We start from the raw sequence: 13,042 nt of genomic DNA on the forward strand, positions 1-13,042 counted from the left end.
ACCTTTTCATTAATTTAAATGTTTTATCCAAAGTGTAGTGATCTTACTTGGTTTTCACAGAATGAAGCAAATAACATAAAGATGGAAGCTGAGAATCTGGAACGTCTGATTGACCAGAAATTGAAAGATTATGAGGACCTCAGAGAAGACATGAGAGGGAAGGAACTTGAAGTCAAGAACCTTCTGGAGAAAGGAAAGACTGAACAGCAGGTTGGTTTGATTTGCAGGTCGCTTCATTTCTTGAGGCAACATTTGAACAGTCCAAGTGGGTCTGTGGTGATCTTGTCTCTCTGATGCAGACAGCAGACCGTAGTGCTGAGAGAGCAGACCGTAGTGCTGAGAGAGCACCCTAACATGTTGTATGCTGGCAAGTCTCAGGGTGGCACCTCTGGAGAGCCTTGTCTGTCCAGGAGACAGAAGGGATTTGCTTTGAGGGTTCATCCTCTCATCTGCCATGTGTTTGCAGACCGCAGACCAACTCCTAGCCCGAGCTGATGCTGCCAAGGCCCTCGCCGAAGAAGCTGCAAAGAAGGGACGTGATACCTTACAAGAAGCTAATGACATTCTCAGCAACCTGAAAGGTAGAAAAGACTGAGATAACAGGGGCAAATGCTTCCACCACTAGAGTGATTTTTTTTTTTAATCATGCCTTTTACCATATTTATTACTTCATCCCCAGCTGCCTACTTTTTTTATGCTAAAGCATTTCAAAGAGAAATCCCAGAACTCATGTCATTTTATCCCTGCATATGGAATTTATTTTTTAAAAAAGATGTTTTCTTATTAGGCAAACTCACATAATCAAGATGCCTATTTAGAGAACTTACATAGGTAAATGGAGAATATCTTTCATTTTCTCTGCCAGTGGCATCTGATGTTTTGTTGTTTTTTTTTTCTTCTTCACCCCAGAGAGAAGAGAAATGTGACCAATTCACTGAGCCACTGTGAATTCATGTCTGATAAAATAGTCATAGGTTCTATAAATAGAGAAGCTTTACAGGATGCTTTACAGGATACTAGTTGAATGTATGGGCCAGGCACAGTGGCCTGTAATCCCAACACTTTGGGAGGGAGGATCCCTGGAGGCCAGGAGTTCAAGACCAGTTTCTCACGGGAATATAGTGAGACCCCATCTCTACAATTTTTTTTTTTTTTTTTTTTTTAGTTAGGCATGCTGACACACACCCGTAGTCCTAGCCACTTGGGAGGCTGAGGTGGGAGGATCCCTTGAGCCCAGGAGGTCAAGGCTGCAGTAAGCAGTGATTGTGCCACTGCACTCCAGCCAGGGTGACAGAGTGAAACCTTGTCTCTCCAAAAAAAAAAAAAAAAATAGTATTTCAAAGTATGGGCTCTGGTGTCAGGGGGTCTTGGTTCAAAACCCTGCACCCTGCACCACAGGTCATCTAACTTCTTTAATCCTCAATTTTCTTATAAAAATAATACAGCCTATTTTATATCAAAGATACAAAACTCTTAACTCAGTACCCAACACACAGTAAACACTAAATAAATTGCAGCTTTTAATAATGGTTGAGGTAGTGGTAATGGGATGCTCAGCACTCTGCATTTTAAAGCACATTGTTCAAGTAAGAATTCTATTTCCAGAAACGGGGAACATTTCTGTAACACTACCTGGGAGACCTTTTCTGTAGAGATGTGTAACTTCTAAAACTTCAGCCCGTGCTGTCTTCCATTTTTTACCCTGACTTCCATTGTTCAAAAACAAAATTCAGTTGGAACTCCCTGAAAGGCCCCCTTTTTACTTGTTGGGAGTTTAGCTCAAATGTGTCCTTGAACTCGTTTCAGATTTTGATAGGCGCGTGAACGATAACAAGACAGCCGCAGAGGAGGCACTAAGGAAGATTCCTGCCATCAACCAGACCATCATTGAAGCCAATGAAAAGACCAGGGAAGCCCAGCAGGCCCTGGGCAACGCTGCGGCGGACGCCACAGAGGCCAAGAACAAGGCCCATGAGGCGGAGAGGATCGCGAGCGCTGTCCAAAAGGTGTGCGTTTCCTCTTCTCCAAGAGTCTCTGCCCATATCTTTCTCTAGTCACTTTCCAGTTTCTTTCCAGACCCTCAGAGCCTTTGCAGACTTTTTCCCTGAACTTCAGTAAAATTGTCTTAAACCATATTTCTCTTTTTTTTTTTTTTCTTTTGACTAGGCGTGAGAGTAGGTATCCACATTGATTGAGGAGGGGGAATCAGTAAAAGAGTGCTTTACTCTAAAATTTCTACTGTGTCTCAGTGTGAGGTCTGGTTTCAGAGGTCTGTAGAGACCATTCCCACAAAGAATCAGACTTTTTCTAAATAAACATTCTTCTTTGACCTAGACAGGTGGTATTTATTTCAATATGTAGTGTGCCTTATCAATACAACTTTCAAGTCCCCCTTTCAAGCATATCGCCATATGTAAGCTACTCCTAGGAGAGATTTCCCATAGCTGCCACTGCTAGGATTCATCTTAAAGAATAATGTTTTTTAGTCTGGCTTTCTCTTACTTCAAGGTCAGTCTGTTTTGTTTAAAGGAAAGATTGGAGCAATTTTAGAATTAGGTACTTAAGAATCTGAGAAACCTCTTAGTTTCCTTAGAACAATTGGCTTTTAGATTAATTATATTTTATAAAATACTCATATTTCAGGATTGTGGTCTTTTTGTATATTATGATGAACCGCCAAGAAGAAACCAAGCTAGCTTTGAATTTAAATTTTATCTCAGTGAAAGCATCTAATCAATATGATGTTGTAGAAAGTGTATGCCATTAAATGTTTATTATTTACTATCTATGTGACCCCAACTAAAAATGGCAATAATGGAAAAGAAGTTTCCAGGATTAAAGAATAGGATACAAATGACAGTGCTAGATAAAATACAAAATGTTATCATGTGGGTAGTAATTTTTTGTTTTACTATTATTTATAACCCAAATTGATAATGTGAGTCATGAGATAGTATAAATCAATATATTATTCTTTCTGGATTATATTTTTGAGCCATTTTACAAATTATAAAAGGAATGGGAGCATACTTGAGAAAAAGGAAAGATTTTTCAAAAAAATTGCAATTTGCTTTTGTGCCTAGAATGCCACCAGCACCAAGGCAGAAGCTGAAAGAACTTTTGCAGAAGTTACAGATCTGGATAATGAGGTGAACAATATGTTGAAGCAACTACAGGAAGCAGAAAAAGAGCTAAAGAGAAAACAAGATGATGCTGACCAGGACATGATGATGGCAGGGATGGTAAGAGGTTTTGGTATATTTGCTCATTGGCAGAAAGTGAACAGTGTTTAATAATAGAGATCCCCCACTTGTTAAGAAGGATCTTTTTTATATTGACTTCTGTTTTTTATCACGTTGTCTCGTCAAGAATTGGGTTAGTAGCTTACATAGAAGACAAAGAATTTGGATCTTCTGCCAGCTATTTTTGTTGCACAATTGTCGTGTCCCAAAGTTACTCAGTTAAAAGTAAAACATTGTTTTACACGTTTGACGTTTTAGGACATTAAAAAGTATGTGTTTATATTTTTCAATGGGTAATTCATAAATGTTAATAAAAAAGGAATGCAGCAAAAAGTTAATTTTCCTCCTATTCTTGTTCTCCCAGCACCTTGCTCCTTAGAGACAAAGACAGGTTTCTTGTATATAAGAGATTTTTGAAGATGGCATTGTCCACCACCCAACCAAAACATGTGAAACTTACATCTAGTTTAATTTTTCACCTTTTGTGGTAATGTATATGCAAGGTACCATTTATAACAAAATTGACTTGTCAGTGAATGGCCCAAGGAAGAACTAAGGTCCATTTTTCTGTTCTATGCTATATTTTGCTTTGAAATGACTTTAATGGAGTCACAGTAGGAATATTCTTTTTCCAGTTGGGTGTAGCCATCGTGGTAATGACATACATGAACTTGTTTACGTGCTCACTTTCAGTGGCAAGGAAGAGGCCTTTGTTCACTGCTGCAAAAAAAACAAAGAGTCCCTCAGTGTGGGTCATTTTCACCTTGGGATGGAAAAAAGAAGTACAAAGCCTGTTAATCTCAGTGAAGACTCTAGGGAAGTGATAAAAGAAACTCTCCCTGTGCAAACAGCTGATTTTATTATGCTTTTTGCAGGTGGGGGTGGGAGGTGGGTGTTGGTTTGGATTATCCTTATTTTCTCTGTCATGGTGTGGCTCAAGTAAAAATTCCCATAAAGGTGTCTGGGCGCAGTAGCTCACTCCTGTAATCCCAGCACTTTGGGAGGCCGAGGTGGGCAGATCTCCTGTGGTCAGGAGTTCGAGACCAGCCTGGCCAACCATGGTGGGCATGGTGGTGGGTGCCTGTAATCCCAGCTACTCGGGAGGCTGATGCAGGAGAATCGCTTGAACTTGGGAGGTGGAGGTTGTGATGAGCCAAGATCACGCCACTGCACTCCAGCCTGGGCCACAGAGGAAGACTCCATCTCAAAAAAAAAAAAAAAATTAATATGAAGTTAAAAAAATAGATATTTCTCACATATGTTGAGCATATATGGATTTCATTTTTAATATGGTTATAGAAACATTAGATTTAAAACATACTGAAAGAAAACAGTATATTCTTTAGGAGCTTCAAAAAAGGATTTTGGTTTAGTTCAAAGGGTGAAAGAAGATCTTTTATTATTTTTGGTAAATAACTTCTAAGGAAACAAACCACCCTCAAATGTACTATCTCATTTGTATTTCTGTCAATTCTGAAAGGCCAACATTTGGCCAGTATTATTTGAGTCTGTAATGTATTTTTTAACAGAAGAATGAAGGTTTGTAGCTTCATAGTTTTGAAAGAGGAGGCTGGAGACCACAGGTTAAATGCAGGGGCATCGCTCTTGGCCGGCCCTGGCAGGGTCCTTTCTCCCTCGTTTTATACTCGCAGACAAGCTTGTGGATGCTCAATAAGGACAGCTGCCATTTGGACAGAGATTAATCATTTATTTGTGAAGCGTTTTTTTTTTTTTTTGCCTTGCTTTCTTGTTCTTTTTTAAATCTTCACATTGTTTTGATCCCAAAATGTTTGCGTTGTCCTGACCCAAAACTAGGAAAAGCAATTATGTGGTAAGAGGCTCAAAGCCACTCACTTAAATCTCAACTAGATTTATTTGTGAGAACATCTGTTTTCTGATACTTAGATACTTCCTCTTCCATTGCTGTTTCCTATGACTCATGCACAGTTATTTGTTCAGGTTTCATGGAATTTCCCAAGTGTATTTACCTTTGTTTGGTTTTTAAAATGTAAATTATATTGCCCCAATAAACGAGTATGTGTGTCAGGGGTATTGTGGCTGGGTCATTGCATGTGGAAGGGGAGTTTACAGAAGAGCTTAACTATGAAAATTTTCAAAGAATAGGACATTTCTAATAAGTCCCTAAGAGTGTCCCGAAGGACGTTTTGGTTCTGAAACGTAGTTCCTGTAATCATCCTTAAAAAATAACTTGTTTCTGCTTAATAGGTTTTACTATGAATATACCTCCATATATTATTGAGTGAGAACATGAGAAAAGGAGATAATTTTTGAAATACAAATATAGTGAGTTAGTGAGTGTAAGCATCCTGACTGCCTACTCGTAACTTTGATGAAGTAGAAATAATAACATCCTCAATATGAAGATATGCAGTAGCCACACTGGGAAAAAAAAGAAAAAAGGCAGTGAGAGATTTCAATTTCCTAAGTTAGAAAAGGGAAGAAAATCCGCAAATTTAAATTTGTTGAGTCATTGGGAAAAAAGATTTAAAGAAGATGAAAACATACGATCAGGACTTTTTGCCTCATTTTTCCCTCACAGGCTTCACAGGCTGCTCAAGAAGCCGAGATCAATGCCAGAAAAGCCAAGAACTCTGTTACTAGCCTCCTCAGCATTATTAATGACCTCTTGGAACAGCTGGGTACGTAGCTATAGAGTCATTTTTTTCAGTCTCTGAATCTTTTGTACTGTTCTTGGGATCTGATACAGTACAGTTGACTCAAAAGCAGATGATATAGGTTTACATGAATCCCTTTTAAGTCATTAATTATTAATATTTCCTTTTGCTCTTGCTTATTTTTGAAAGCCTTATAAAATCAGTGTTTGTCTTGCACAGTAGGGTCTTTAAGAGCAGCTTGCTTCTTTACCATACTGATGATTTGTCAGCTTTACAGTGTGACCTGAATCATGACTTCAGGCCGTGTTAATGTGACAAGCACTTACTAGGTGTCTTCTGTGGACCTTGCCCTAAATAGAACATCGTGGTCTGAGCAGTTTCTTTTTGTATTTTGAAGATATATTGTGAGCTAGGGTGGCATTTATGGTCCAGTATCATTGTATAACTAAAGAGTGATTTTTCTTAACTCATCTTGCTGGCAGTATCTTTAAGGGATTTAAAGTAAAGAATTTCAATAGTAGAATAAAAGAACACAGGCTGGGTGTGATGGCTCACACTGGTAATCCCAGTACTTTAAGAAGCCATGGAAGGAGGATAGCTTGAGGCCAGGAGTTTGAGGCCAGCCTAGGCAACATAGCGGTGGAGATCTCACCTCGTCTCTTCAAAATATTTTAAAAATTAGCTGGGTGTGGTGCTATGCGCCTGTAGTCCTAGATACCCAGGAGACTGAAGCAGGTGAGTCACCTGAGTTTGAGATGATAGTGAGCTGTCGCACTCCACCCTGGACAACAGAGCGAAACCCTGTCTCAATTTAAAAAATGAAAAAGAACACTTAAAACTGGTCATGACTTTACTGCCTGGAATTCTCTTCATTTGTTAAGTAAGGACAGTCTGATGAGGGGAAAGCTTTCATGCCAAAAGAGAGAAAAACCTTGATTTTTCAAGGAAATCTTCTTTTAATCCCGTTTGGTAGGGTGATAGGGAGCAGGCTTCATTTTGGGACAGATGCACTTTTGTCACCGGACTCCATTATAAAGTGTCAGCACTCTAGCCAGGACTCTTCGTAGCAAGGCATTATATTTTAATTTGCTAGCATTTAATGCCTGGTGCATTTTGTTTTGGTGGGGGGCTACGGGGCTATTTTTTATTGGTCTCAAATGTCAAGAATAAGTTATGTGCCAACAGACGGATATCAAATGAAAATAAGCTAGAAGAGAAAGCTTTTTGTGGAACAGGTAGACTTTTAACATTAATCTGACTCGGGTTAGTATATTTGCTTTGTTGCCTATAAGCTGTGCAAACTTGGGCAAATTATTTAACATCTGAGAATCACTGATGAAAAATGGTTTTGTGAGACTTTAATCAAGTGTGCATGAAATGCTCTCCATTGTGTCTGCTTTTGTTTGTTATGGAAACATTTCACTTCTTTCAAAAGAGCCTCTTTTTCTTGCTAAGCTTAAAGTGAAGACCTACTGAAATTATTTCAGCATTTTACTCCTGGCCATTTTCCATAGGAAGGCTCCTAATAGTGTCTTAACTCCTGAAAGCAGAAAGTGACCTTCTAAAACTAACCCATCTTCCCCGGAATCTCTAAGAGCTGAGGGATTAGGGTTCTTAGAGATTTGTATATCTTTGATGGCACTAAAATGACACATAGCTTACATGTATACACCTGGAAAAGGTATTAAATGTTATCAGATGACCCTCAAAACCACAAGTGAAGGTTAAGGTCTAGAACATGGTAGCTGTGCATTTAGGAAACATTCTGCAAAAACCATTGTCTCAGAAAAAAACACCCAGCTTGATAATAATTATATGCTCAGACCCATCCCTGCTGGGTTAGGTCAGCGTTTGTACTTGGTTTGCATATTTTATACCATTGTGTGACATCAACAATCTGCAAGTTACATTTGCAGGGCTGCCTGTGCAGAGTGGCAGCTGCTGGGCCTAGAGACTAGTGGAGGTACTTGTGAAGGGATCATTCTTCCTGAATGTGTCTGTTCTCTTCTGTGTACTTTCTGACCTCCAGGGCAGCTCGACACAGTGGACCTGAATAAGCTAAACGAGATTGAAGGCACCCTAAACAAAGCCAAAGATGAAATGAAGGTCAGCGATCTTGATAGGAAAGTGTCTGACCTGGAGAATGAAGCCAAGAAGCAGGAGGCTGCCATCATGGACTATAATCGAGATATCGAGGAGATCATGAAGGACATTCGCAATCTGGAAGACATCAGGAAGACCTTACCATCTGGCTGCTTCAACACCCCGTCCATTGAAAAGCCCTAGCGTCATTAGGGCTGGAAGGCAGCATCCCTCTGACAGGGGGGCAGTTGTGAGGCCACAGAGTGCCTTGACACAAAGATTGCATTTTTCAGACCCCACTCCTCTGCTGCTGTCCATCACTGTCCTTTTGAACCAGGAAAAGTCACAAAGTTTAAAGAGAAGCAAATTAAACATCCTGAATCGGGAACAAAGGGTTTTATCTAATAAAGTCTCTCTTCCACTCACGTTGCTACCTTACCCACACTTTCCCTTCTGATTTGCGTGAGGACGTGGCATCCTACATTACTGTACGGTGGCATAAGCACATCGTGTGAGCCCGTGTATGCCGGGGCAGAGCAAGTAGCCCTCCCCTGTCTCATCAATACCAGCAGAACCTACTCAGTCTCAGTACTCTTGTTTCTATGAAGGAAAAGTTTGGCTACTAACAGTAGCATTGTGATGGCCAGTATATCCAGTCCATGGATAAAGAAAATGCATCTGCATCTCCTGCCCCTCTTCCTTCTAAGCAAAAGGAAATAAACATCCTGTGCCAAAGGTATTGGTCATTTAGAATGTCGGTAGCCATCCATCAGTGCTTTTAGCTATTTTGAGTGTAGGACACTGAGCCATCCATGGGTCAGGATGCAATTATTTATAAAAATCTCCAGGTGAACATGGCTGAAGATTTTTCTAGTATATTAATAATTGACTAGGAAGATGAACTTTTTTCAGATCTTTGGGCAGCTGATAATTTAAATCTGGATGGGCAGCTTGCACTCACCAATAGACCAAAAGACATCTTTTGATATTCTTATAAATGGAACTTACACAGAAGAAATAGGGATATGATAACCACTAAAGTTTTGTTTTCAAAATCAAACTAATTCTTACAGCTTTTTTATTAGTTAGTCTTGGAACTAGTGTTAAGTATCTGGCAGAGAACAGTTAATCCCTAAGGTCTTGACAAAGCAGAAGAAAAACAAGCCTCCTCGTCCTAGTCTTTTCTGGCAAAGGGATAAAACTTAGATGGCAGCTTGTACTGTCAGAATCCCGTGTATCCATTTGTTCTTCTGTTGTAGAGAGATGAGACATGTGACCCTTAGCTCCAGTTTTCTTCTGTTTCCATCTTCCAGAATCCCTCAAAAAACATTGTTTGCCAAATCCTGGTGGCAAATACTTGCACTCAGTATTTCACACAGCTGCCAACGCTATTGAGTTCCTGCACTTTGTGATTTAAATCCACTCTAAACCTTCCCTCTTAAGTGTAGAGGGAAGACCCTTACGTGGAGTTTCCTAGTGGGCTTCTCAACTTTTGATCCTCGGCTCTGTGGTTTTAAGACCACAGTGTGACAATTCCCTGCCACACACCCCCTTCCTCCTACCAACCCGCCTTTGAGATTCATATATAGCCTTTAACACTATGCAACTTTGTACTTTGCGTAGCAGGGGCGGGGTGGGGGGAAAGAAACTATTATCTGACACACTGGTGCTATTAATTATTTCAAATTTATATTTTTGTGTGAATGTTTTGTGTTTTGTTTATCATGATTATAGAATAAGGAATTTATGTAAATATACTTGGTCCTATTTCTAGACTGGCACTCTGTGTTCACTTTGCTCAATTTTTTCTCTTCACTGGCACAATGTATCTGAATACCTCCTTCCCTTCCATCTAGAATTCTTTGGATTGTGCTTGTTCCCACTACTTTGCTTTCTGCCTTGTGTTTGCAGCATCTCCCTTCTCTAAAATTAATATCATTGCTTTCCTCCACACCCAGCCACTGTAAAGAGGTAACTTGGGTCCTCTTCCATTGCAGTCCTGATGATCCTAACCTGCAGCACGATGGTTTTACAATGTTCCACAGCAGGAATGCCAGGTTGACAAGCTATGGTAGGATTAGGAAAGTTTGCTGAAGAGGATCTTTGACGCCATAGTGGGACTAGCCAGGAATGAGGGAGAAATGCCCTTTCTGGCCATTGTTGGAGCTGAATAGGTCAATTTTATAAGAGAGTGCATTTTGAGCACTTTTAGGGCATCAGGAACAATGCTACTGATGGGTAGACTGGGAGAGGTGGTGTAACTTAGTTCTTGATGATCCCACTTCCTGTTTCCATCTACTTGGGATATACCAGAGTTTACCACAAGTGTTTTGACCTGATACACTCCTGAGCTTTCACTCTGCTGCTTCTCCCAGGCCTCTTTTACAATGGCAGGAGATGTGGCATGCTCTTGCCAAGTTTTCACATCATCATTTCCTGGCTAGTTCATGTCATTAAGTGGCTACATCCTAACATATACATTTGGTCAAGGTTGCAGAAAAGGACTGAAGATTGACTGCCAAGCTAGTTTGGGTGAAGTTCACTCCAGCAAGTCTCAGGCAACAATGGGGTGGTTTGGTTTGGTTTGGTTTCCTTTTAACTTTCTTTTTGTTATTTTCTTCTCCACCTATGTGGTATATTTTTTAAACAGAATTTTATTTTTAAAATAAAAGGTTCTTTACAAGATGATAACTTAATTACACTCCTGCAACACAGCCATTATTTTATCATCTAGCTCCAGTTATCTGTAGTTTATGTAATGTAATTGACAGGATGGCTGCTGCAGAATGTTGGGTGACACAGGGATTATTATACTGCTGTTTTTCCCAGAATTTTTTCCTTTGAATTCCAACTGTGGACCTTTTATATGTGCCTTCACTTTAGCTGTTTGCCTTAATCTCTACAGCCTTGCTCTCCAGGGTGGTTAATAAAATGCAACACTTGGCATTTTTTATGTTTTAAGAAAAACAGTATTTTATTTATAATAAAATCTGAATATTTGTAACCCTTTATATTTGGTGTGGCCTGAGTGTGGTACTGGGGACATAAGATGTTTTAAAAGGTATAATGAATGAAAAGCCATACATAATATCTTCTTTGGGTGACTTATTTTCTTGATAATTCAGTATACATACAGTATATGTATGTGTGTGTGTGTGTGTGTGTGTGTGTGTGTGTGTGTGTGTATGTATATATATGCCTCTCAAGTTGGGATGCTGCAGTGTAGTCTGGGAGTTGGTGAACTTTTTCTGTAAAGAGCTAGATAGTAAATGTTTCAGGCTTTGCAGGCCATGCACCTATGAGCTGTAGTTTACTGGAACCCTGGTGTAGCCTCAATACTCAATAACAACTGACAGCCTGGCACAGTGGCTCACAGCTGTAATCCCAACACTTCAGGAGGCTGAGGTGGGTGGATCACTTAAGGTTAGGAGCTCAAGACCAGCCTGACCAACATGGTAAAACCCAGTCTCTACTAAAAATACAAAAATTAACTGAGCATGGTGGTGCATACCTGTAATCTCAGCTACTCAGGAGGCTGAGGCAGGAGAATAGCTTGAACCCAGGAGGTGGAGTGCAATGAGCTGAGATTGTGCCACTGCACTCCAACTGAGGCAGCAAAGCAAGACTCTGTCTCAAAAAAAAAAAAACCCAAAAAACTATTTTTAAATTTGCTGGACTTGCTAAATTAGCAGATGTATGTTAAAAGTTGTCTTTCCGTCTCTCAATACACACGTGTCTAGCTTAAGGTAGTTTCTTTAGATGATGAGAAAAACCTATGGTGTAATAAAAAGTAATGTGCTAAACTAACAGGCTAGAATCAGGTAATTTTACTAGAATCGGGTAATTTTACCTCACTCTTTCTGGAGGGTGGACCCATCTGAAGGGACCTGAGACCAGGTGAGGCCTTTGGGAGTTACAAGGACAGCAGGAAGGCTTTGGGTCTGCAAACGCCTTCCCTTTACTCTTCGATGCCCTGTTTATTGCCCTGGGTCCCCGTGGATTCCATGCCACCTTCCCAATCTTAGGAATTGTTATAACTATGATACCTGTAAAGAAGAACCTGAACTCCTCTCATTAGGCTTCCTCGGAGAAAGCTTTAGAGGGCACTAATTACTAGTACTATTACAGCTTTCTTACATGCCCTGTTTCTAACCTTTATTGAGGACCGTTTCCCCTCATTTGTAGGACTAATTCAGATGCAGCTGTATGTCCTTTATCATTACTGTCAGAGTGATGAGTGAGATTTTAAAATTTTGCTCCTATTCCATCAGTCATTTTCAGGACAGCAGTTTCTCGAAAGTTGCTATTAGCATAATCTGATTCAGAATATCCCCAGAGGTTTACTCCATAAATAAGTAAATGTCCTGGCCCCTTGATACACCTGAACTCATCAGCTCCACTTCCATTTAGCTCAAAATGGAATGTCTGAAGAAGACCCCAGGTACCCAGGAAGGTGAGGAAGTGGGAAAGCAGGTGGATACATTCATAATGTAAGGAAGGACAGGCCCAAGGAAAGATCAGATCTCTCCAGGCACATAGATTATGAAAACAGAAACAAGAGAATTGTAAATGGCAGATAATTTTGTCTGTTCATGCTAAGCAGGTTTAAATTAATAATAAGTAGAGTAAAAAATACGAAGCTTTTTAGGAAGTTATCTGTCCAAGGCTCCACTGGGGAACTGTGATCAACTATAGTGCCTTGTATTTGTATCAAGTCTCCTAGAATGACTATATTTGTTCTACATTAGTGAATGAATTCTAAGTAATAGAAATCAAATGCATAAAGAGAATTATTTTTCTTTAAGTCCAATGAAAAGCCAAAAAGCCCTGACTAGGAATTCAAGTATTAGAAACATCAACATTTCAAAAGTTATGACACCTCCATGTCCTTGCCTTAACTTCTCTCTGCCTTGAATGTCCTTTCTTTGCTCTGCCCAGTACAGTAAAGCCTAAGGTCAAAGTATCACCTGTGTTGGAATTGGCCAGTCCTTCTTGTGTCCATCACTTCTCCCACCTTTGCTCTGTCTTCTAGAATGGCCCTCGGGACACATCTTTACAGTTCAGGTGCCACTAATCTTTCCC

General features: G+C 39.9%; 1 protein-coding gene and 1 long non-coding RNA gene across 2 annotated transcripts in view; one reads left to right on the top strand and one right to left on the bottom strand.

Moving 5' to 3' along the window:
* LAMC1 (laminin subunit gamma 1) overlaps positions 1-10,971 on the top strand; it is a 121,268-nt gene extending 110,297 nt beyond the window's left edge. Inside the window, exons 23-28 of the mRNA XM_010368927.2 lie at positions 61-210; positions 467-581; positions 1,807-2,006; positions 3,084-3,242; positions 5,803-5,902; positions 7,908-10,971. Of these exons, the coding sequence (XP_010367229.1) occupies positions 61-210; positions 467-581; positions 1,807-2,006; positions 3,084-3,242; positions 5,803-5,902; positions 7,908-8,164 (981 nt within the window). The 3' untranslated portion in view covers positions 8,165-10,971. The remainder of the gene's footprint in view (positions 1-60; positions 211-466; positions 582-1,806; positions 2,007-3,083; positions 3,243-5,802; positions 5,903-7,907) is intronic.
* On the bottom strand, positions 3,826-6,719 carry LOC115899080. The gene is made up of 3 exons (XR_004058685.1): positions 6,531-6,719; positions 6,205-6,363; positions 3,826-4,005 (listed from the first exon to the last, which is right to left on the bottom strand). It is a non-coding gene; the product is annotated as an uncharacterized LOC115899080 (long non-coding RNA).
* Positions 10,972-13,042: the final 2,071 nt, after the last annotated feature.

This window comes from Rhinopithecus roxellana, chromosome 8, assembly GCF_007565055.1.
Source record: "Rhinopithecus roxellana isolate Shanxi Qingling chromosome 8, ASM756505v1, whole genome shotgun sequence".
NCBI classification, from domain to species: Eukaryota; Metazoa; Chordata; class Mammalia; order Primates; family Cercopithecidae; genus Rhinopithecus; species Rhinopithecus roxellana.